The following is a 24,534-nucleotide window of genomic DNA, read 5'->3' as shown; positions in this document are numbered from 1 at the left end:
TTTGTTTTACATTTTTTTTAAAGATTTTATTATATATGTATACATTAAAATTGTACATTTAGCCGTTTTTAATGAGGCTCGCCTTAATAAACTAAAACAACACAAGACACAAACAAAAAGAGTAAGTACAAATTGCCTTAGAATAAAATACAAATCGTTTCAAAGGAATATTATATAAATTGCATCCAAGCTGCACTTGAAAGTGTTTAAAATGAAATCACTTGGTTAATGGAAGGAAAAAAGCTGCTGCGCCATATAGGTTATATATCTAGCATTCAGCGAACATATGTTTTAAGCAATTGTCCTTTGCAATTCTCTGGCGAATGCAGGCCGCATTTATCTATAGCTATAGGTACGGGTTGGGTTTTGGTTTTGGTTTTGGGAGTTTCCTTTACATACGAAGGGTATATAAAATATATAATGTGTATATATATGGTTCCGTTAATTGGTTTTCGGTAAGTCGTCGTTGTAGCCTACGCGTATTGTACAATTTTTTATCAGCAGTTCGCCCCCATCTTATCCTTACTTGTTTTCTTTTTTTTGTTTTTGTTTAGCTCACAATCAGTTCCAGTTTTCAGTTATGTCTTTGGTGTTCCATGTTACTCACTTTGGGATCTTTCGTGTCTTTAACTAGCTACCCCCGCTTCGCTCGTTCCACCACCTTGTGCCCCAGCCCCATGCTAATGGCTAAGAAGGCGTCCGACGACGACTTGGTTTGGCTTGGGCCCACCTAAAGCAGCATGTCATCATCGCTCTCGGTGAACTCGCCATTGGGCTCCAACAGCAGGTTGGCCTCCTCGTTGGACTGAACCTGTTTGGGAGATAATGATATACAAAATTATGAAAAAGGTCTTAATTAAAAGGCAAAAGATTATAAAACAAGGGGCTTTTTAGATCACTAACAAAAAACCCTCTTGATAAATATTTCTACAATTTAAGAAATTAAAAGTACAAATCTCTTCCCTTGAACACAAAATGATAAGGAGCTTCTTAATTAAAAGGCCACTTACCCGGGAGTATCGCACCGCGGAGTTGCTGCGCCGGAAGAGGCGGCGGACGCGCTGCCTCCGCGCCGGGGAAAAGGCAAACAGGCCCAGGCACGTCACACAGAAGGTCACCGACAGGATGGCGGCCAGGATGGCTGAAAGGCGGAGGGATAACGGGGCGGATAAGCGATGGATTCAAAGGGGGATCATACGGGCCAGCTGCACTTACTGCCCACGGAGGCCGTTGGCCCGATGGGAGTAGCCGCCGGATCGGGAGCAGCTGTTGTTGTCGTTGTCGACGTGGCCGCCTTGGTTGGCTTACCCGCTGGCGATGCCTGAGTAGTGGTGCTGGTGGTGGTGCTGCTGGATGTGGATGTGGAGGAGGATGTGGAGGGCGAGCTGCTCGTGCTGGAGCTACCATCCTGCTGGGCTGCGCCTAGGGAGAGGAACTCACAGATGCTCGGCGTTCGCTGCACATAAAGCAAATTGCATTGCTGGTCCTGCAAGAAAGCGGATTCGTGTAATTAGAAACTTTCTTCATTAAGGGCTGCGAGCAAAAATAAATAAATAAATTGATATGGAGACGGGGGGCATAAATTCCGGGTAAAATACGAGTGGAGTGGACCCAGGCGCAACAACTGCTTGCAGCTTGTTTCCGGCATCCTGCCGCCTGGCTACTAACAACAAAAAAAGGGAAAAGCAGGGGCAATGAGAAACCCTTGCTGTGTGTAACACTTTCACCCAAAGACCATCTCCGGCGCGACCAGCGACTGCAAAATGAAACAGCAAATGTGCGCATAATTTAAAAACTTTTGCGGCGCAACTGCAACTGGCAACTGGCAACTGAAAGTGACGGGGCAAAAACGCTCGCTGGCTGGCGAGATGGCGATGTGGCACAAACTTTCCCGTCACGCGGAGGCGCCGCACCAGACACGAACATGTCCGCGAGGAGAAGGGGCTGGACTGGGTGGATCCCGGGACCAAGGACGAACGGGGGGCAACGCATTAAAAAGTTTGCAGCCATTTAAAATCCCATTTCATTGAATCGCTAATTTTCCAACAGCGTCGCTGGCTGTAGCCACTGCCAGTACCAGGAACCGTGTACACAGCTCCTTTTTGTTGCCACCCAAAAGTTGTCCTTCGCTGTGTTTATATATATAGTATGCTATAAATGCACACGTGCACTGGGAAAAATTGCCATTAAAGTGGAAATAAAACCATAGTCAACATATTGAAGATAATACCAAGTTCATTTTTCAGGTGTCTAAAAGTATGCAACAATATATTTCTTAACTCAGAAGTGCAATGAACTCAGATGACAATTATGTATTTATTGCATACTTTTAGATACCTACTATTTTAAAGTAATTTAAAACCCTAGTGATTTCTCAGGCACCTCTACATTACAATAAATAAATAATATAAATTCTTAAGTGACCTACAAATAAAGTAATCTTAAACAAAGTTCTATATATCTTCCCCACATAAAGTAGACCATTTCTTTTGTAAGATGTAGAATATTTTTCAAAGTGCACAGTCGAGTGCTATTTTCCGCTTTGCAGTTCAAGGATTAAAGCGTGATGGGTTGTTCCAGCGAAAAGCTTTCTTTTCCCCCATTTCAACTTGGCTGCCAGGCTGCCCAGAACATCTTGTTCGGCTTAACCTGTTGAGTTGGCTACATTAGTCAGATGTATTAGCTGTGTGGAACAAGGAATTGAAAATATTAAAGATCCCAGGGAGCGTGTCAAGCAATTAACATCATGGGATGGTATATACACATATGAACACTCACACAAGTGGCCACCCAAAATCGGAGGCAGTGCCTCGATTCGATTGTTGGTTAAGGGTGGATGGGTGGTGGCATTTGCCAAGTGGGTGCGGGAGTTTCGGGATGTGTGGTCCGTTTTGTGGACAGAGGGGTGTCAGAGGCCACAACCCGCATCTGTGACATCCCAACTCCCCAGTGGCGATGGCATTTGGAAACGTTTGTCGGAGGTGGCAAACAGCTTGCAGCTGGTTTAAATTTGGGTCAATTGCCTGGTGCCACAAATGCAAAATCGAGTCGAGTCGAGTGCTGTCTGGATCGAGTAAAACATAAAACTATCGACCTACAAAATGGACCGGCAAATATTTTCAATCAAACAGCGTTTCCTCGGGCGTAATTTTTGCGTAATCGACTACAAGTGCGGTCTGATGATGGGACATCGAGTGTTTTCGGCGTTTTCGGGGGTTTTCAACCTCAAGCACTAATTGCGAAACGTTTTTCCTGGCTGGAACAGCTAATGCAATCCACTCACTAATTACGATGCATTGTGCTTGGCAAAATGGGGAGGAATGGGGAAGTATATTTCAGTAACCTGCGGTTAATTGTCGCCCAAGCAAAACAAACAATTATTAATTAGCTTAAAGAGAGAGAGTCGGGCATGCATGCTAATGATGCTGGCCTTCCAGAGAAGCCACAACAAAGTCGGATCCTTGGTCATTAGTCAAAGTGCTGCAGGCGAATGCAACTTAATTATATTATTACCCACACACAAGGGCACTCGGCAGGTAGTTGCAGTATAAAAGGCTGGCTTGTAATTCAATTTACTACCACCGCCTGCTGGCATGGCATGGCACACTCACAATCCCTGCTTAATACTGCACTGCTCTGCCAAAAGTCCAGGGGTCACCAGGCCAATAAATGAAGGGGTCACAATGCGAACACAATGCATGCATATCTCTCCATCTGATCCGAAATGGGGTCAGGCCAGCAGCTGCATCCCGTTCTTGATGACAACAAAGACCTGGGGCGACCCGAATGAACCCGGGAAACAAAAGCTCCACACCAGCAGCTAAGACCAGGTGAAGGTATTAGACAAGAAGCAAGAAATGCAAAGCAAACCGCAAAAACAGAACTGAAAATATGAAAAGACAAAGGACAAAGGACACGGCCACGGTTGAAAAGGGCTGAAAATGAGAAAGATGCACAGGCAAAGCCGATTGCCAAGTGGTAAGCATAACAAAGGACACCTGCCGCACTCCAAAACCCAGAGATCCTTTCTCCAAAACCACCCACCTCCTAAGTCACCGCCCAAAAACCACCGCCCCGTTCCAAGGTGGCGGCCCTGCTGCGTCAGTTGGTCCCTTGTTGCCCTTTTCCGCACACATATTTCCTACATTTTCGCTTTGAAGCCCAGGATCTGTGCCTTGTGGCGAGACTTTGAGAACGGACCCACCGACTGCCAAGATTTCTTGTTCGCATTCACAAAACAACCGGAGAATATAAAGGGTAGGGGAAATAACTTCAGGTAGCCAGCATTTGCATACCCTTGCAATAAAGGGTGAACACCCAACTTATAAAATAGGAATTACTTTAAAATTCTAGCCATGAATTGTGAAATCACTTATAAAGGTGTCTGAAAGTATGCAACATTTTTCATAAGTTTCAAAGTTAAAGCACACTTTCAGGCAGAATTATAAATGATTTCATATCAACCTCTTAAATCCGAAAGGATGATTAGCTTTTTAACTCTTGAACGTAGCTTATCTACCCTCTGTTAGGGTATTAGAATAAAAAGCATGCAAAATATCCCTACAGTTGCCATTCCCGCTGTGTTCCTTTGATGCGCATTTGGCAGGTCGCTGAAAGGCGTGCTGCTGCACAACCCTTTGTAATCCCCGGAGGAGGAGCCAAGAATAAGCACCAGATGGGATGTTTACTGATTCAGGTAAGAGGATATATACAATACTTTGTACTTACGCTGGAGATGGTGCTGCTGCTCTCCGTCTGGTTGCTGCATATCAGCCGGATCTGGACGTTCATCGTTCCTGCGAAGGAGTGTTAACATAATGGGGCATTAGTTTCGAGACCACTTTAATTAGTTCAAATGAAGCCCCAATTCAAAACAATCTTAACCCTAATAAAAGCAGTGGATGAGCAGAGACAGCCCCGAAAGCCAGGCTTTCCATTTTAATGGCCCAGACAAAGGCGTCTCCTTGCACACACAGTAACCCTGGCATCCTTATCAAAATTTCAAATGATACAGCACAAGGGGGTTCTGGGACAAAGTGGATTGGGCCTGGACGCCGCAAAGTTATCGCATAAAAGCCAAAAAAAATTATCACCACAGACGACAACACAGCTACAGCCCCAGCTGGTTGTCCTGGAATCCTGCAGGGTCAGGCTGCTACTGTTGTCGGTCAAATGAGTATTTTTCCCTCTGTGGAGTGGGGAAATCAAAGCCTCTAGCTTCGGTCGCAAAGCCACACAAAATCTACAACTCGTTGGGATTTGGGCAGGCCAAGGTCCCCAGCTCCTGCTCCATCCATCCATTCATTCAGTCTTCCAGCCACCCACTCACATTTCTGGTATCTGCTAACGCCTGTCACTGGGCATATTAAAATTGTCTGATCGTTTGCAGATTGCGCATTGTCGTCCCACAATGGCGAAACAGTTTGTGTGCCGCACACAGAGTTTTAAAATAATTCCATTTTACGGCCAGGGCTGAAGACAATGGAGATGTGTCATAATTAAATCGTCGTCAGTTTTATTTGTCAAAATAAAAACTTTTTGGTTTTAATGGCAAAGTTTTAAGTGCCATGCAATGGTTTGAATAAAAATGATTGTGCGAATATAAGGCAGCTAACCCCGGTGGCTCGGGGGAAATCCTGGATGCCTCTTAGCCTGTTAAGCCCCCCTCAAAAAAACACCTATCCACCCAGTTTGTCTGCTATGCATGCATTAAAAATTCATGCAGTAGTATCACATCAGCCGAGAAAAAAACGAACGTATAAATGTATAGAAAAACAGGAAAGGCTCCAGAGAAAAAGAGAGATTTTCCCAAGTGCAGCAAGATTATTTTACCGCATTATCTCGTAGACAGTTTTTTTCGTTTCCTTGATATTTTTTGTATAATTCCTTTTTATTGTATAATTTCAGGCACTTTGCTTGCAGACGGGAGGGACAAAAAGGAATCTTAGTTAAAAAGCAAACTACTAAAATGATAAAAAACCAAAAAGAGTGCCCGAAAATGTCGCAGTTGCAAGAACGGCGCCTCTTGGAAAAAAAATACGAGTGCCAGCGACAAAAATGACGCGATAAAATGCCGCGAGGATTTTCACAAGAAGTGCCGGCGAGGAAAGTGCATTGGGCTGTATGCCAAATCTAATGCGATTCCTTCGTTTTCACACAAAACACCCGAAAGCATACCAAAAACAAGAAAGAACGCTATAGTCGACGGCCTCGACTATTAGATACCCGTGACTCAGCTAAAGGTAGTGCGAGGGGGATGGAGATATGCATGTTGAAAATCCGCTGTTTCCAAGATGGCACACATTATTTGCTTATAACTTTTAAATGAATGGTCCGATTTAAACAATTGTTGGCATGTAGATGGGTATTGATAAGCAGAACAAAATCCCAATGTGGGTGCTAGACTGGATTGTGTACATTAGAGTGGGCATACTTTCCGACGAATCTAATATACCCATTTGCTCTACGAGTAATGGGTATAACAAAAAAAAAAGAACCTGGCTTTTAGAGGCGGGCGGAAAGCCAGATAAGGAGGGCAAACAAAATGGCGCGCGTGTTGCGCCAGCGGAAGGGGAAACGGAACCGGAAACGGAAGCGACAAGCGACTAGCGACAACGCGGACTTTGCTCCCGCTCTCCTTGGTCCTTGATCCCCGGGAATATGCAAATCGAATTAGCCGGTCTGCCCTGGACTACACACACTCACCTTCCCGCCCGCAATTAGGCGACTCGTGTGTGAAGAATATGTTGACCAGCGCCTGCGAATAGTCCGTCATCGCCTTGCGATGCGCCCCGCAAGTGTTTACCGCCATCTTCGTGCCATTGTAGTCGATCTGAAAGGGGACGGAAAAATGCAATTTAGTCTCCTGGTCAGACATCCACTCAGTCTCTCAAGGCCCTCACCTCAATCTTGCCATCCTTGGTGAACGGCGCCCTCTTGAAGTTGAAGCTACGATTCAGCTCGTCGTGCACCAGGTCGCAGGTGTCCTCGCTGAAGGTGCACTCGTGCGGCGGGCAAAAGACATTGGTCTCCCACTCGAATGCGTAGGCACAGTCCTCAATCGAACGCAGCACCGGTTGGCCCTGCAAATGGAGGAGCAAAGGGTGGGGCAACCATTAGGAGCATGCAGGCAATTTGCAGCAGATCTGGGTCCAGTGGCCATGAAATAATCGCATATATGTATGTTTTCTGCAACCCAGCCACTCAACGCTTTCCGCAGAAAGAAGGTCTTGAATATGTCGGAGCTACACATAAGGAATGATTTTCCCTTTGGCTTCTATATTTTTGAGATGTCTATTAACTTCAATCATCAACATAATTTATAGATAGGTATTTAAAAATCCCTATAGTTTTGTAGTGAAAGGTAATACCCTTTCAGTTGTGGCAAACTAATTTAGTGTCCCAACCAAAATTGTAGGTACAGTTCTCAATTGAACGCAGCACAGGATGACCCTAAATTAAGAAAGAATATCTATTTTTAACAATAAAAAAGGATTAATTTTAAGCGCGCGTTAGTCAGTCAGAGATTTAGGATACTTTAAGATTTGTTGCAGTTTTTTATGCCTTATATTTTAATACGATTTTTAGCAGTGTACTTACACGACCGGCACGCATATTACAGTTGAAAAGGATGCGCGTGGAGAGCTCCGTGGTGTTGTCCGTGGGGCAGGGGTCTCCCTTCAAGTACAGCAGCTCGGCGTAGGTGCGATTCCTTTGCGTCAGTGACACCAGGGGAAAGCCCATGCTCTGTGGAAAGGGGGGAAAGAGGTGACGACGGGGGATTAAATCAACCTCGGCGAAAGCGAAATGTTTAACTTTATGTCTGAGATTGCGGCAAATAACTCGAAATCCCTGTCTGAGCCACGCACACGTTCCCGTGTCGCCAGGATCCTCCTGCTGGCTGTTGCAGCTTGTTGCTATCGTTGTCATCGTTGTCCAGGCCAACCAACCTCGCATCAGTCGGATTCGGAGTGGAGTGGCCGGCACATCGATGCCATGATAACTGGCAAGGCAAAGGGGCCGCCAGGACATGCTGGTCCGAGTCAGCACAAACGACAATTTAATGGATGGTTCAATGGCACTGGACACCCGACCAACGCGAGCTATACTAACTTCGTAGGAAATATTATACGAAAAATGGAGAGATATTGCTCTAATGGATATATTTTAACTTAACCCTAACTTCTGTTTTAGGCAAAACTAACTTACAACACTGTACTTGAAAATATTTAAGTTTAAGACCTGTCTAGCCATAAAATACTATAAAAGTGTAACCTCAATTTTAGGAAGATCCTTCCAATGTAAAAACCTCTCGACATAAAAACCTTAAACCAAAAACCGAAATTAGAAAATAATTTGTTAGAGTACGCTATTAAATATAAAAGTGTTTGGTTAAAAAGCAGCAAAGTTATAGAACAAAATAGAAGACAGGTGCCAATTTGCAACTATTAAATATTGTTATATTTTTTATTTACTTATAAATATTTATTTTCGAATATTTAAAGACACCATAGAGATTTGGGGCCCCCGACCAGCTTGTCGCCTGTGCAGCTGTTGCTGCCCCCATCGATGGAGCACGCTAACTGCTGCTATTGGCAATCAGGCAGCTTAAACGCTGCCAGCTATCCAACTAGCCGGCCAACGACGTGAGCTTAATGCGCAAAAAGCAGGGATACCAGAACTTGGAAAAGGGGACCCCTTGAGAGGGGGCAGAGGCGGTGAAAAGCAAGTGCATTGGCGTTCGAGTGGCACAAGATTTATGCTCGGGTCAACCAGGTCGATGGCGGCAAGCGTTGCACATGTTGTCGTCTCATCTTAAACGTATTAGGAGGAGCAGGAGTTCCAGTTCCATGGCCAGTGCCAGTGCCAGGCTGCCGGCTCCGATCTCATTTCGTATGCAGCTCAGGCGATGTTTTAGCAGTTTGCTCTATTATTTATTGCTGGCCGTTTCACTGACCAGTCCGTGCCAGTTCCTTCCTTCCCCCTTCTGTCCCTGTGTCCCCTTTGAAAATCCATTTGAAAATCAAAATCGCAGCTAATGCGCCATCAGCAAATACACAACGAGATTGAGATAGGGTTGGGATGGGATGGGCACTCCATTCTGACCTGACCTTCAGCCAGGCGGCCTCATTAGCATGGAAATGGGTAAGTGGGGGTGTTGGGGATCTAAGGAAAAACGCCAGGGGGAAACAGGGGACTTTGTCGGCGCCAGCTTACCGACTTAAAACACAGCACAGCACAACGCTGCTGCTCGGCAGTAAGTTTTCCCAGTAGCTCTGGCTGTGCAAAATTTATTGAAAAACTTTCTTATCGCATTTGAACAAGCGAGTAACTTCTCTGTATGTTTCCCTTTGCCAGTGTGCGTGCGCCTGGATATTTGTGATTATTTTTTTTAAGTTTCGCAAAACTTTCCTCTCAGGGATAACAAAAAAAAAGGAAAGGAAATGCCAGCGACGACTGGCCGGCCAGACAGAAAGTAACTTAATTGTTTGCAGATACAAATAAATGAGTTGCACAACGAAAAAAAAACAGGAAGCCAAACACACACAAAAGGACACAAGGCCAAGCTCACAACAAGGGACAGGAAAACAAGAAGAAAGTCTTGACTTGATTGTTGGAAAATCTTTGGCCCGGCCAGGGAAACAAATCGAAAACTTTAATGCGCTGCTGGGAAGCGGGAAAGCGGGGGAAAGATTAAAAGAACTGTTTCGGATTCTTAAAAAGGATTTCAGGACACGACATTTATTTAGGTAGCTGGTTCTAATTAGTGGCTGAACCCAGAAGGTGGGGCATCTTATCCCTTAAGTTATACCTCGTAGTGTGGGGGAATGGTATTCTTTTCTTGCTTAGATTCGATGAAAGAGTGGTCACGAGGAAAACGGGGAGAAATGATAAGGAATGGGATTAAAGGCATTGTGTTCCAATCTCAAAAGGATTTTGGTACTGGAATTCTTTTAGCGGAAAACTAATTTGTCTTGAAAAACAATTTCCTATCTTAATTTAATTGTGCAAAATAGTTTCCCAGGGTAAACAGGGTATTACTTAAATCTGGGTGGGCAATTAATTTAGTTGTTAAGATCATATGATAGCAAAAAGTATCATAAATATAAAAAAACGTCACTTAAGGGACTGTCTATATATTACGTAATCACTTAGGGGTATGACACTCCTTTAAAGATATAAAACTATACATAAAGATTATAAGTTCGTAATAATTCTTGTCTTTTTTTCATCAAAAGTTATCTCAAATGTATTCAAAGCAAGTTATTAAAGTTATAAATTAAAAGTGGTTTATAAAAATAATTAAAATAAAACCCTTATCTTAGAAGAATAAAAATCATTTCATAAGTGATATTGGTAAGATTAAGGAGTTAAGCATATACAGTTTTCCTGCCGATGGAAAAGGACAAGGCCCTACTCAAGTTGGAAAGCAATAAAGATTTCCGCAAGTTCAGCGATTCGCTAGCAACATGCCAGCGGACAAGGACTCCCGCAGGACCTTTGGAATGGGGGCCAGTGGGCGGGTCATCGGGCCTGTGGTCGCATTGACATTATAGCCGGGTCGAGAGCGAAACTCACAGGAATCTAGAGAAACAACAATGGGCGCAGAGGCATGACATTGAGGGACAGGACAATAACTGGGATAACAATAAGGACAATGGCGGCAGGAGCACAGGGACGACAGGGACGACGGGCAGGACGAGTTATCCTCCGCATTGTGGAACTGCTGCTGGCAAGGCATTCAGCTGTTTGCACAACAATTTGATCAATTTCATTATTAATCCGATTTGATGGGGCGAAGTCCCCCAACGGCAGCCATTTTGACGATTTTGCGGTTATTGTCGGAAGTGCAAATGCAAATGCAAATGGAGATGCACCCACCGCAAGTTTGGAGGGGGTAATATCCCGGGGATTGGAAAGGAAAGTGGGAGTAAGAATGGTGGCCAGGAAACGGGGCCAATTGCCATGCCAGTCACATGCCCCATGCCAAATTTGCACTGGCACAAGTCAAACACCCCCTTCGAGTTGACAATGGAGTCCCTGCATGCCAATGAATTGACTCCAACTCGCAGCAATCCAAGGCGAAATCCCCAGCAAAAATCAAACGTGTCGCTGATCCGGGCTTGCTTTAAGTCAAGCGCACCAGGCGACAAATGTCTGGAGTGCCAGTGCCTTAACCCCCTAAGGACAAGTATTTTTTTGTATTTTGATTTAGCCCTAAGCTCTTTGAAGGGCTTTTAAATATCTCGTAGAACTACAGTTGAATTTTATAAACTATTAACTTCGAAAACTAGAAAATGGTATCTAAATGTCTTCCACCTTTTTTTAGAAATATAGAATGAGATATTTTTAAGTTTTAAGAACTTTCTGGTGGAGTATAAATGAATTTCAGTTTCTAACATCTATCATTTTTATTTTAAATGTGGTATATGCCTGAAATGTAGTCTCATATTTAAACTAAAGAACGTACTGTGAATATTAATTCTTAAAATAAATGTTATATTATCATGTTTATAGATAGAAAAACAAATCCCTCATGTAGTTCTGTTCTCCTTGCCTCAAGGCAACATCAAAATACTTTATGATCACTTTTCCATGCCATTACCTATCGGCAATTTAGTGACCTTTGTGCTCAGTGGGTTAATGGAATACCCTTGGGACGCAGCAATGCTTCTTTCCATTGTAGCTGTTAGCCTGGGGATATGCAATGGCAGCACATTAAAATATGTGCATGCGATAAAGGCTGAGCGGGGTTTTGGGATGGGTTGCCAAGATGCCAATGCAGGCGACAACGTTCGACAACTGCCAATGAGTGGGCGTGGCCAGGGGGCTGGCAGAACAAGAAGAAGAGGTGAAGCAAGGACACCAAAAAGGGTGGGGAGTGTGGGAGGTCTGGGGTCCGCTCAAGTGCGCGTCAGCAGCTACGAGCAGCACATTTCCGTTTCCGCACACGAAATGCTCTGAAAACGAAGCATTTTCAAAATGCAAAACGTGGTGCAAAATGTAAACAGGGTTGGGGAAAGAGGGGATACACAGGAAAAAAGATACTAAAAATATATACCTTTTGATTGTAGGTGGGGAAACATTATTAGTAATGATAGTATTAAATATTTACAATTTGTTTTGCCCTTTAGTTTTGAATATGATCGATGGTATAGTTTCAACGCATGAATTTCAAGACTATATAAGTCAATAAAATTTAAGTTATTTCAAAAGGGATAGTTTATGGTTAAAAAAATATGAGGATACCATTTACTGCCTGTGATAGCTTTGAACATATAAATATTTTTACAAATTTACAAACAACATACCATTATTACAGTTTTTCTTTCTGTGATTCATGGCTACAGTTAGCGAAGGCTAAAAAAATAAAGCAATAGAATTTTTATAAAAATATATTTGCCATGACTGCGTTATTTCTAGGCCAGCGGCATGAAAACAAAGCCGATGGCACTTTAAGCCGCCACCCACTTGGCTCCACATAGAGAGCCCAACCCCCAACCCCCAACCCAACATCCCCTCGAACCAAAACCCCGCTAACGGAAATGCTTTACAGAGCACGTCGCCGGTAGGCACACCCCCTATGCCCCTTCACCCACCCCCTCACACACATGTACACTTGGATGCTGCTGGCCGCTAAAAGCTGTTTTTACAGATATTTTACCCCCACCACCTACCGCCTATCGCCACCCACCAGCCGCATTTTGCCATTTCCTTCCGTTCCGTTTCGTTACGTAGCGCGACGTTACGTTGAGTGACCTTACGTTATGTTCACATATTTCACTCGCGTGCTGCCAGCCACAAAACTCCGACCCCCCGCTGCCATTAGAGCCAGAGGCGGGTCCAGAAATAGCACTCAACAGGGATTTTAAAAAATATTTATAAGAAAACACAGCTCTTTAACTAACGGATCTAAAGACTCTGTTCGAGTTCACCAAAAAATATTTGAGTGATATATAATTCATATATGTACTAATAGATTTGATGCTATCATAAATACTATCAGTTTTTATTGCTTTACCACATTTTAATAAGACGTACAGGAAAAAGACCTTTAAAATACAGTATCTTATCAAAAATGTATAATAAATGAACAGAGAATTCAAATAGTGTACAAGAACTTTAACCCAAGTAATACTTCGTGGTCTCGAGTAATTAAAACATGTTGATTATCCCCTTGGAGAGGGCATTTAGGACCCCCCAGAACCCCCTATGAGTCCACCACTGCCTTCCCAGCAACTTAACTGCCTTCTATCCCTACTTTCCGCTCCCAACTCCGGCGCATTGCCATTTCCAACGCGTACGTGCTTATTTTTTAGCAGCTTGAACAATGTTTTTGCTCCCGGGAAATTTGTGCAGCTTGTGATAAAAGTTGGGTCCGGAAGGTGCCAGAGCGAGGGGTCGAAGAGCGGGTCTTCCGATGGCGCGAGGTCGACATTTCGGGCCTGGCATACGGAAAATACACTAGGAAGAGCGATTGCCTCCCCTTGGCATGCATCCATTGTCGCATGCAATTATTGTGCTGATTGAAGTGGGGCGAGTGCGGTTGGCGGGGCAGCTTAGCAGGAGCCCTATAATTCATCCAACTTTCACAACAAAGACGGAAGGCGACCTGGCACTAAGCCGAAACTTCAGCGGCTAAAAGCCACGAAGGACACATAATCGAAAAGGCACGCAAATTGAATTCGCTGTGAAAACATTATAATTTTTGGGTTTCTCTATATGATGAATGATGGTATATTCCCCTAGCAAACTTAAGCTTCAAAGGGAGTATCTTATGTTTATCTTGATAATATGTAATAATGCTTATATAACACCCAAGCCCAAAGGGAATTAGTAGAACACCCCAGATTAAATCTGTAATAGACCCATTTTTTTCTATACATGTGTGTAATGATTTTATGGAAGAATGTAGAGTTATTGAATCCCAGAAAATCCCCTCCAATTATCCCATTCATTTGCAAAGATTTTAGGGATAGCAGCAACGGGGTTTTTTTCGACCGTTTTGTGGTCCTGGCAGAAATCTCGTTTCAAGCAAATTTCATTGCATACTTTTGTGGGCTTAAGTATTTAGGCACCGAAAACCCCACAGAGTTGGACAGTTGGACTTTTGGACTGGCCCAGTGGCCACATGCTCAGCGAGGAGATTTTTGGCATTAAACAACTTTTGGCCGCTGTCAACGGCAGACAGTGTGAGTCCGAATGCGAATCCCCAGTTCCCCAGTTCGAGGTTCCTCTTAATGAAGCAAGCAAATCCACTGGTCAGTCCCTTGGGTTCCCCAGAATTCTGGTATGGGCTGCTTGGGGTTTTTTCTCCGCTGTTGGGATGTGGGCGAAGCGAAGCTTAGCAATTAGATTGCTGCATATTTAATGCATGAATGGCGCCACAATTTTGGGCATTTGACCAAGAGGCCACAACCATATTGAGGCGTTTATGAGGTGGAAAGACGGAAATGAGGGGAAAAGAGACGTAAATTACGAGTGATCCCCCGGGCGTCCACTCATAGGTTATGTGCATGCAAAGAGTTTTAAGCACATAAGCGGCTTTCTTTCACGTGGCCAACACACCCGCCCTTTGAGGGGCTTTTTTGGAAGGCATATGCACAACTGCGCTCAGAACGTTAACTTTAAGGATACCTTTTCCAAAAAAAAATCCATATGTTTTTATATGCAACCTAAGTGCTTTTCATCTTTATTGAGAAGTAGATATTTCGATATCGAGTTTATATTCTTGGAATGTAATAAAATATTTTTGTGAAATTTACTCGTTAAATAAAGTAAATCAAGTGGTATGCATCAATCTTACAAAATAAGGCTTTTAAAAAAATATGAAAGATATTAAGAAAAAATGTTAAGGATCCTTTTTCAGAATTTATATAGTATCATATTGATATTAGCACACATAATATCTATACTATTTCATGTAAAAGTTTATAGTTAATATTTAAAACAGGGCCCATATAGGTTCCTACAATTTAAGCGCACTCCTAACATCTTGCCCCCAGCTGTAAATGTATGCATGGATATGGATTTTCGGGTGGTACTTACACGCTCCTCCTCGGGGGCGCCGGTGTCCGTCACTTTGGCCATGCAGGCAGCAGATCCGCCGGCACAGCCTAATTGGTATTTGGGCACTAATGGACGGCACACATTCAAAAAGAACTGCGAAGAAATAAGAGGGCGAAACGAGAACCGAACCGAGTCCGGGTTGAGTTGAGTGGCAAAGACAAAAGCCAGCAAATTACGGCCTGGTTTGGTATGGCATTGGGGTTTGGGTTTGCGTTCTTTGCCTGTGGGGAAATCAGGGAATACAAGGACTCACCTTGGTCGTCTTGGGCACCAGGTGCTCCAGGCTGGCCGGCAGCTCCACTTTGGCCTCGTAGTTGTCGCTGGCGCTAATCAATGGCGTTAGGTCGATCAGCTCGTCGCCACTGCTGCCCAGTCCATCTGTGGTGTGGTCCACATAGACGCTGGCCTTGCATTTAATCGGCTCCCGGCAGGCAAGCGGCGTCTGATATTGGATCAACAGCTGACAATTGGAGTCCTCGATTATTTTGAAAGAATCGCCACCACCGGCAGTACCAGCACTGTTGGCCCCATTGTCCTTGGTGGCATTGTTCGCGCAGACAAACTCGATTTTCGTTGACCAGCGCCTGATGCCCGAATCTGTGGAGCACTCGGCACCATCCTCGTACAGCAAATACAGGGAGCCGGTCTGATTGAATCGCAGCTGCGAGTTGGAGTTGCCCAGGCTGATGGTCGTGGAATTCTGCTCGTAACAGGCGCCTGCAAGTGAACGGGAAGCGGGCAGGATCAATTGAGTGCTCCATGGCCACGGACGGGCGCCAAGTGCCAAAAAGTCAGAAAGAAAAACAGGAACCATCTCAAAGGCAAACAAAACACGAACATGGCCGGCAAATCCTGGCCGGAAAAACCTTAGCCATTCTCTGACCACACTCAACAAATTTTGTAGGTCGTTTTTGGTCTTCCTTTAAATAATCCTATCTAAGCTTATTAATAGTACATTTTTGTTTTCAATAAAATACCCATTATTACACCCATGTCTGAAGAATTCGCAGTTTGAGTACAGAAATATTAGCCAAAACCTGGACCTTGCCTATGTTTATGTTACTAAAATATATAAGCATTAGATAAAATCATTATTTTAAAGGGATTATAATGTTGTTAGTGTAGCTAAAACAACATTTAAAAACCTAAAATACTAACGATTTTTATCTTTAGATACTTTTGTATCCTACACTCCTGTTTTTCACAGTGCACTTTAGAGCCCAGGACTTTCACGTCCTGCAAATGAAGCGCTACTCGCCGAGAACAGGAATAGGGATAACACGAAGCGGCAGCAGAAGTGACTGAACATCAAAGGCGAAATTAATTGTTCTCGTTGTTTGTCAACTTGCAAGGCGAATTTTTTTCGCCCATGGCCCAAACCCAATGTTCAAGCAATCGGAATGCTTTTAGTACCTCCTCCTACCAGGAATAACCACTGTTCCAGAGTGGCATCAAAACAGAATGGACACGGGCCCCCATGCATAAATGGCAGCAAATTTAAATCGATTCAAAAAGATGTCCTTTACCGAATTTAAGATTTAATTGTCCAAAAATAACATTAAGTTGTTTGGAGAGCTAAGAGCGTCCTGACAACTCAATTTTATGGAAATAAACAGAGTATCTGCTCCTTGCCCTGCAGTTGTCGTTTTTGGCCCTTCCCTTTTCAATCTTCCATTTCACTTGCAACCCAACAATTTTGAGCACTGTCACTCACATTTGCCGGATTTTGATTGAGCGCCCTAGAGCAGACAGCATTGTGATTGTGATTTGACTAGAGTATGGTAATTTCAGAGCCCCCAACCGACTGCCCGGCACCCCTGCTCCTTCCACACATTTTTATACTTTATTGCAGACATCGGACAAATATCCAGACACACACAACCCCACACACATGCAGGATCAAGAGCCATGACCAACAATCCAACAACGAGGAAATAACAAAAAACGATGAGCAAAAAGACCAATTGAGGTGGCTTTTGGCAAATCGAAAAAGAAATCGACTGTCAACTAAATTGATAAATGACATTGTGGGTCTGCGTGACCATCTATGTACGACTGTATGGCCAAGTGTAAGCATGTATGGCCAGAAACAGGACTTTCTGATGTCCTGTGGAAGCATGCAATTGAATTTAGGAGACCGCAAACTCGAAAGAACAGAAGACGTCCTCTAAGGATGTGTTTCTACAGCTAAGCTCAGAGTAAAATAACCAAACAATAAGTTAAAATTTAAAGATTTTTATAATTTTTATTATATAAATGTTATTATTGCAGAAAAAAGCTCATATTCTATATATATAAAGATTTCCACTTGAAACCGAATTCTACTTAAATGACACTATTAAATTACTTAAATGATATCGTATCATATGTGTAAAGATATAGTTAACCAATATTATCAGTTTCAATTTCCTACTAATTTAAAGAGCTTGTTTTTGGAACATGGTATATGCTTATAGACCCCTTATCATTGCATTTTAATAACATTGTCTTGATTTGCTAAGTTACATTTTAAGATGTATTCAACCACTATCATCAATTAACCCTTCTTAGTCGGAAGGAACAATTTAAAGAGCTGGTTTTTAAGACATGGTAAATATTTATTGACCCCTGTGAGCTATTATTTCGACCGCAGCTGTGTTATACATCCGGTATTCTTGTACATACACCTTGGGTGAAAATCATTTCCTTGTCAAGATTATCCAACGAGATTGACCTGGTCACAAAACACCGAATGCCACCCCGTAAATTGAATCCCAATGCAATCTCGGTTCAAAGCAGCCTTGGGGCTCGCATTGCGGTCATGAAACAAAACATTGTTCAAATTCCTCCCATTTCTGAGAAGGGTTAAATATAAGGAGCTGACTTTGTGGCATTGATAAGGCGAGTGGCAACAACGGTATGCCGCAAAATATTTCCGGGCCTGAAAAAGCGTGGGCAGCCCTGCACAACAAATGGTTAAGAAAAGCGGGGGCCAAATTGAATTTCAATAAGAAAACATCAGAAAACACAGGCAAGGGCAAAGGCAAAAGGGCCCAAGTAAACCCTAAAAACATTGACCAGCAGCTGGAGGGCCAGCAAAAACCCGGCAGAAGCGGGAAAAACAAATATAAAACGATTTAGTAGCTGCCTGATGCCACTTTGGATGGCGCATCCAGGCCAAACAGCTGCCGGCAAGTGTTAGTTACGGCTGGAGGAGGTGGGATGGTGTGTTGGCATGGTGGGTTCGGTTTTTGTCCACTCCGGGCCAAATTGAATCTGCCCACCAGCAACAGCAGTAGCAACAGCAGCGCCAACACAAATAACCAAGGAAAACTGGGCAGCTGGAAGCCCCCAACATAAAAAGGAGTAAAATACGAAAACAATAAAAACAGCAAATTGAAATTATAAACAAAGCAGCAGCAGCTCAGTAAAAACAACAAGCACAAAAGTGCTGTGCCATTGGAATTTGATACTCTCCAGATTTCTACGAAATATGGCAAGCATATCTTATGCAAGCTAACGCAAGTTTTATTAACCCAGTAACAACAGAAAAGAAAACCAATCTGAAATAGAAAGCAAGATTAAAATACATCACTTCAAAAAAAAACTTTAAGTTTTGATATAATTTTAAACAACACTCTTATAATATCATACCAGAAATAAACTGTCTAAAACCCACTCTATTAAGCCTGGTATAAGGCTCTTCATAAACAGCAAACCGAACTAAATTCGCTTTGGCAATTATTTTGACAAGGTGCAATTAAATGAAGCCTGCGCCTGATCATATCATATGGTGCAATACGTATGACCAAAAATCCCCCGCAGCTGTCCTCAAAAATGCAATTTGCCGGGCCCACCATAAATAAATATAAAATGCAGAACGCAAACGCAAATGAAAATTACACAAAATGACAGGGAAACGCATGCTGCATAAGCAATTAACAGCAGCAGTTGGGGGGCGGGATTTTATATATGTAAGGGGGGTTTTCGGCGGGGATTTGGTAGCGCATGGGGGCGTGGTCATAACTCACTTGCAGGCTGAATGGGCCAGGGCCAAATGCCCCTGCCAAATGCCTTCAAATATTGAATTCAGCTATGCAAACCAGGAGATTTTAATGCCCCATCCGGGGGATGAGTTGCAGATGCAGTCGGGGGAGGGGGTGGATGTGGGGTGGCGGCATGTGCCGTCTGCCAGTGTCAGCTGGGCGCCAAACAGCGAACTTGCAACGCAGTGTGTTTGCACTGAGAAAAACTATGCTAAATACAACCATTTCCAAAAAAAAAATGTACTTTTCAACACTTTATTGTAATTATTGAATTCTAATTCATAAGTTACAATGCTATTTTCAATATCATTGCTTAATTATTGATGAAATAAAATACCTAAAATCCCTTTAGAACTATACTATGAGTTCACAAAAACTTTTTTTTTAAATATTTCTAAACAGTAATCATAGTATTTGAACTCTTTTAGTTATGATGCTAAAGTGTATGTCATTACTAAATCATTTTAAAAAGAAATTTCTAAATTCCTTAAGTCTGCAAGTCCTAAAAAAGTATTTTTTTACGAGTAGTTTCACATATATATTCTTTTTATGAAAAAATGCTGATATAATATTTATATCAACTACCTCTGATTATAAGAAACATACATATGTCCATAATTAATGAAGAATGTATTGTTTTTGTAATCAAACTACACTTTGACCCAGCCAAAAAAGTTTTTTACAAATCGGTAAGGAACTATAATATCAAACGCTCCCTATTTAAAATCAGATAGATGCTTTTCTCTCAGTGCAAATAAGCGCCAGCTTGTTTACAAAAGCGCTAGCGTGTCCTGCGCCCCACTTTCGCGCATGTGTGTGCTGTGTCTGCTATTTGCCTAACAAATGAAAATTTCATGTAGGTCTCTGCCTCATGGCCTGGACATCAGTTTGGCAAAGGGGAGCACACACTTATTTATTTGTTTAGGCCCGGCAGTGGGCCATGATATCTCCCCTTGCCATGCCATCCATATAGCACATCTCTCTGTGTGGGCCGCGTTTTGTTCGCGAGCGAGGGAGCCAGCCAACCGAAAAGGACGCGCCAACGGATATGCGTCTGCAGTCAACTACGAATGCAGGACACCCAGGACACCCAGAGCGAACACCCAGATACACATCCCCGCGCTGCGTGAGCCGCTGCTCCATGGATACCAGTTAGCAGATACCATTTACCAGCTACCAAATACGAGACACGTTTCACTTGCCAACAGCCCGCATCAGAAAAGTTGTTATTTGCCATGGCGAGCCGTCCCCCATGTTGATGCAGCGCATACAAGGCAAATAAATAGAAAAATATCAAAGCTGCGGATATGTTGGCATTATATGCTATATAGCATAAGATTATGCACTGCACAGGCGGCGGGACAACCCATATGCTGAGCTTTTAACATTTCACTGAATAAATATATGAACTACATCTGTACCTTAACAAATGAAAAGAGTGGTAAATATAGGGACTCGACAAATTTAAACACCCATATTAAGTTATAAATAAATTGAAATGCTAAGTGATGTATGTTAAAAAGGATTGTGAATAATTTTATATCATCCAGGAAAATAGAGCATGTTAATACCCTACCAAAAGATAAGTACATAGATCGGGAAAGTTAAGGAGGATAATATATTATATAAATAATAAATACTAAGATAATCAAGGATCTCAGACTGAAACAGACCTTATAAAAGATTTTAAAATATTTAAATTATTTTGAGAAAAAAGATCTATAAATGTTATTCTATCTTCTAAATAATCCGTCGGGTAAATTCTCTGTTCTAAATTGATATATGTACCTTTAATAATAGAATTCTAAACCAGTTATTTTAAATATTTTTTTCAAGTACTAATCCAAAAATTACATGGAAAAATTGAAGAGCATTACAAGGTCATCGCAAACTTTTACCTTGTCATTGACGTCAAAAAATGTAAATTGAATTTTCACGTGGAGCCAAAGGATGACCGAACAAGAGGATGGGGTGGGCTAATGGTCTGACCAACGCGCAGGCGGACTCGTAAATTATGTAAATATATGACGGACCACATCACAGATCTAAATCATTATCATCGTGCCCCGGCCTTTACAACTGCCAACACACAAGTGTGGGCGAGTTTGCATACATGGACATATGTAGGGACCTACAAATAGCCACTCGTGTGCACTTTAATGGAAACCGGATGAAATGGTCAACACTTGACCGGGCCCTACCCATTTTTTCCAGCATTCCTCTCCGGTTACCAAGACGATTATGGCCATGAGGGCCATGAGGGCCACTCGAGCGGAAGAGCAATAAAAAATCATTAATCCCGGCACAACAAGAGTCCTCGAGACGCAAGGGTTTTAAAGCTTCAGCCGGTGGTCACGGGGCTTCCCTAAACTTTTGCGCGTGAAGCCCCGTTTTAATTACGACTCTTTTATGGCCAGTAAGTTTTGCATCAGCACTTAAAATCTATATTAATATGGACTTACCGCCATTCTCCTGGCAGGGCGTCCCAGCATGGGCGCACACTGCAATTGTATAGTTCCTGCCATCCTTAACCAAAGTACGGGCGGGCTTCTTGCTAAGCGAACTGAGATCCAGCCTGTGGAGAAGGGTCAGAGCAGGGAGTTCAAAGGGAATCATTACAGCATACAGTATAAATGATGTGGACCCACTCACAGCTCATTTGTGGCGGTGAAGGCCGTGCAGGGTTCGAGATCATTACAGGCCAAGGGCGTCACAAAGTTGAACTGGTAGGTGCAGGAATCGGCGCCCAGACCCGCGAACTCGGGATGGGCATTCTGAAAAGGAAGTAATGGAATTAGTGATCACTGAACTAGCACTCCATGAACTTGGCATTCCACCAAACTCATAAGCCCAAATTACTCACCCTTATGAACTTGTCACAGCTGAAGTATATCACGCTGGTGTAGTTGGCGCTGGAGTTCTTGGCACAGGGCGTTGGTGACTCATGCCGGAGCAGCAGCTGCCCCTTCTCCACCACTGGGCGCGATTGCACATTGCCGAAGTTGATAAATCTATGGGAATCCATTTGACTAATATAATTCATATTATACTAGTTAAATGAATACCCACCTTTCTTTTGAGTTGCTGGCCTTGGGATTATACAGACAAATGCTACTTCCAGGGGGACACATGCTGTTCTCCCCGTAGAGCACCGGTTTACACACGTTGATCAAAAAGAAGGCATCCTGGCGATTGCTTGTTCGGTAGTTACTATCACTCAGTGGCATCAGATCAAAGGTTCCATTCGATTTGGTGTCCCGCACACTGCAACTATTGGACTGCAGGGCATCGGGAATGGAGAGGCAGGCCAGTGGGGTCTCATAGGAGATGTAAAAAGAACAGGCATCGTTGGCCTAGAAGGAGTTAATAGAGATATTATTTAACAAACCCATTAAGGAGTTCTAATGACAGAGTATTTAAATCCTTACATAAGGCGTTATGTGCATGGGCTGGGCATCCAGAGTATAGTCGCAGCTGAGCTTCACATGGAGCTGGTAGTTGGGATTGCTGGCAGTGCCATTATCACACTTTGCTCCGCCCTTGTACTCCAGATACATTTTGCCATTGTTGTAGAACAATTCGTGTTGGCGACCTAAGAGAAAATTGTATTTTAGAGTGAGTTATTTAAGGGTTTCACTGTGTTTCCAACCCACCTATTATGTACTCCTTTCCCTGTTTCTTAAGGCAGGCTGCAACATTACTTTCGCCGTTGCAGGTTCTTGAGAGATTACCGCAGATATTGAACTCGAATTTGTCGCCGCCATTGCTCACGCTTTCCACCACGTGAGCCAAGTCCGAGTGAAGGCCACTGAAGTCGAAGGTGCTGCCATAGATGGGCTCCTTGATCTTGCATTCCTGCGTGGAAAATTTCTGTAGGGAAAAATATGTGAGTAAATTATAAGCTTAAGGCTTTAAATTTGTTCTTATTTTGTATTGAAGGATTTGAAAATATGGCAAATATTGGAATGATATATGTAAGTTAAGGTTCTGATAAAAATTTTTAAAAATATTGAAATAATTATAACATTATCGTTGTATAATATTGACGAGATAAACATTTTTAAAAATTCTAAATATTTAGGAAACCATTTTCTTAAAATACTAACAAGTGTATTTGTTCAAAAAAGTCCATATGGATTATTATTCTGAATTTGTATGATGTTTTATTTTATTTTACTAGTATCTTCACATTTTTTAATTAAGTACAAGTGTTAACTTATTCAATATTTGTATGTATACTAACTCATAAAAATGACTTGTGTTATACTCTTCATGGAATTCTACGCTTTTGCGCATTTTTTAAGACACTAATTGCAGTTTAACTGTATGAAGCACTCACAAATGTGTGTATTTCTATTTGAAGTAAACAAAGAAAGTCTGGAGAAATGATTTCTTTATTTAACGATTGTTTTTTCCGTTATCGCACTTTTATGGGACTGATTGACTTCTTAGCCGTTTGAAATGACAGGCAACAAAGACTGGAAAGTGATAAGCGAGTGGAAGACATGCAACTGGAAGGTCGAAAACGGGGTCTGGGCCAAATGGCAACAAGTGCGCAGTGGAAGCAAACAACCTTGAAAGTTCCGCCCACCGCTCAATGGCAACCCATTTACCACCCACAAAAACCGCCCACGCACCGCCCACTTACCAGCTGATCAACTGCGTCAGCGGCGAAACTCTCACCGCAGCAGAAAAGCAGTAAAATTAAGGAAATCCAGAATTGGTAACGCATCTGCGGGAAAATAAAATCCGTAAAATGTCTGGTTTATAATTAATTTCACAAGCTGGAAAATTTCACCCACCTGGTGAAATTTTTCCTGCGTGGGAGCTGCGCAGTCCTTTTGCAAACTGCAACGCATTTTGTGGTCACCTGCAGGCTCTGAAAAGTTTACACAAAATGAGTCAAAATTACCGACAAGCGTCCGCTGTTTGTTTATAACTGATTATTACTAATGCTCCTCGAAGATTATCACATTTTTTAGCGCACACAAAGCAATTTGATTCCCTTATCACAAGTTAACTGTTTATTTTGAGAGAGCGAGCCAAGTTGTTATTGCTGTGCCAATTGGCTCTCTGCTTCGATTTTTCAACGGCACTTCGCAGGTAGGCTTCTTCTTCTCGCGCAGCACAATAAATAAACAGTCAATAGCGACGCAGTTGCACGAACCGAATTATGCCGAGGGTAAACAAAGTGCAATAGTAACAGTCGTCTATGATTACACTAAATATACCTTTTATTTTTATTTTGCGGCTAATTACCTGGCGAAAATCGCAACTGTTATTTCACGTTTACAAGCGAATGGCAGCGGCTGGCAAGAAGAAGAGCACGATGAGTGTGGTAACACTGGCCAAGCAGCTGTTGCGCTTTTGGTTTATTAATTTATTTTAAAAGCAATTCATTCTGCTTCTATATATATCTCACTGGTTCATATTTTACTCA

General features: G+C 42.7%; 1 protein-coding gene across 4 annotated transcripts; it reads right to left on the bottom strand.

The window, feature by feature from the left end:
• Lerp (lysosomal enzyme receptor protein) lies at nt 1–24,342 on the bottom strand. 4 transcript variants are annotated; one of them, XM_036819590.3, is made up of 18 exons: nt 24,326–24,342; nt 23,897–23,973; nt 23,743–23,826; nt 22,748–22,964; nt 22,523–22,686; nt 22,164–22,447; nt 21,958–22,105; nt 21,747–21,868; nt 21,557–21,669; nt 15,323–15,786; nt 15,049–15,162; nt 7,600–7,746; nt 6,903–7,082; nt 6,706–6,832; nt 4,729–4,796; nt 1,216–1,486; nt 1,011–1,141; nt 1–811 (listed from the first exon to the last, which is right to left on the bottom strand). In XM_036819590.3, the coding sequence occupies exons 2-18, from the start codon at nt 23,951–23,953 to the stop codon at nt 731–733; spliced, it is 2,772 nt and encodes a 923-aa protein (XP_036675485.3). In that variant the 5' UTR covers nt 23,954–23,973; nt 24,326–24,342; the 3' UTR covers nt 1–730. The 4 variants fall into 4 exon arrangements, with proteins under 4 accessions (XP_036675485.3, XP_036675484.3, XP_036675482.3 ...); XM_036819589.3 differs by lacking the exon at nt 24,326–24,342 and adding an exon at nt 24,045–24,164; XM_036819587.3 differs by lacking the exon at nt 24,326–24,342 and adding an exon at nt 24,035–24,149.
• Between the last annotated feature and the right edge of the window lie 192 nt (nt 24,343–24,534).

Source organism: Drosophila suzukii, chromosome 3, assembly GCF_043229965.1.
Source record: "Drosophila suzukii chromosome 3, CBGP_Dsuzu_IsoJpt1.0, whole genome shotgun sequence".
Lineage (NCBI taxonomy): Eukaryota > Metazoa > Arthropoda > Insecta > Diptera > Drosophilidae > Drosophila > Drosophila suzukii.
This window is presented reverse-complemented; position numbering and strand designations above follow the sequence as displayed.

What these genes read in the sequence shown, in the direction of transcription:
- Lerp (XM_036819590.3), bottom strand. Translation starts at nt 23,953, where the DNA reads ATGCGTTGCAGTTTGCAAAAGGACTGCGCAGCTCCCACGCAGGAAAAA. An exon ending in GGGAAAGGAGTACATAATAG is followed by an intron (nt 22,687 to 22,747) that starts GTGGGTTGGAAA and finishes ATTTTCTCTTAG; the next exon opens with GTCGCCAACACGAATTGTTC. An exon ending in GCCCTGCCAGGAGAATGGCG is followed by an intron (nt 15,787 to 21,556) that starts GTAAGTCCATAT and finishes GTTCACTTGCAG; the next exon opens with GCGCCTGTTACGAGCAGAAT.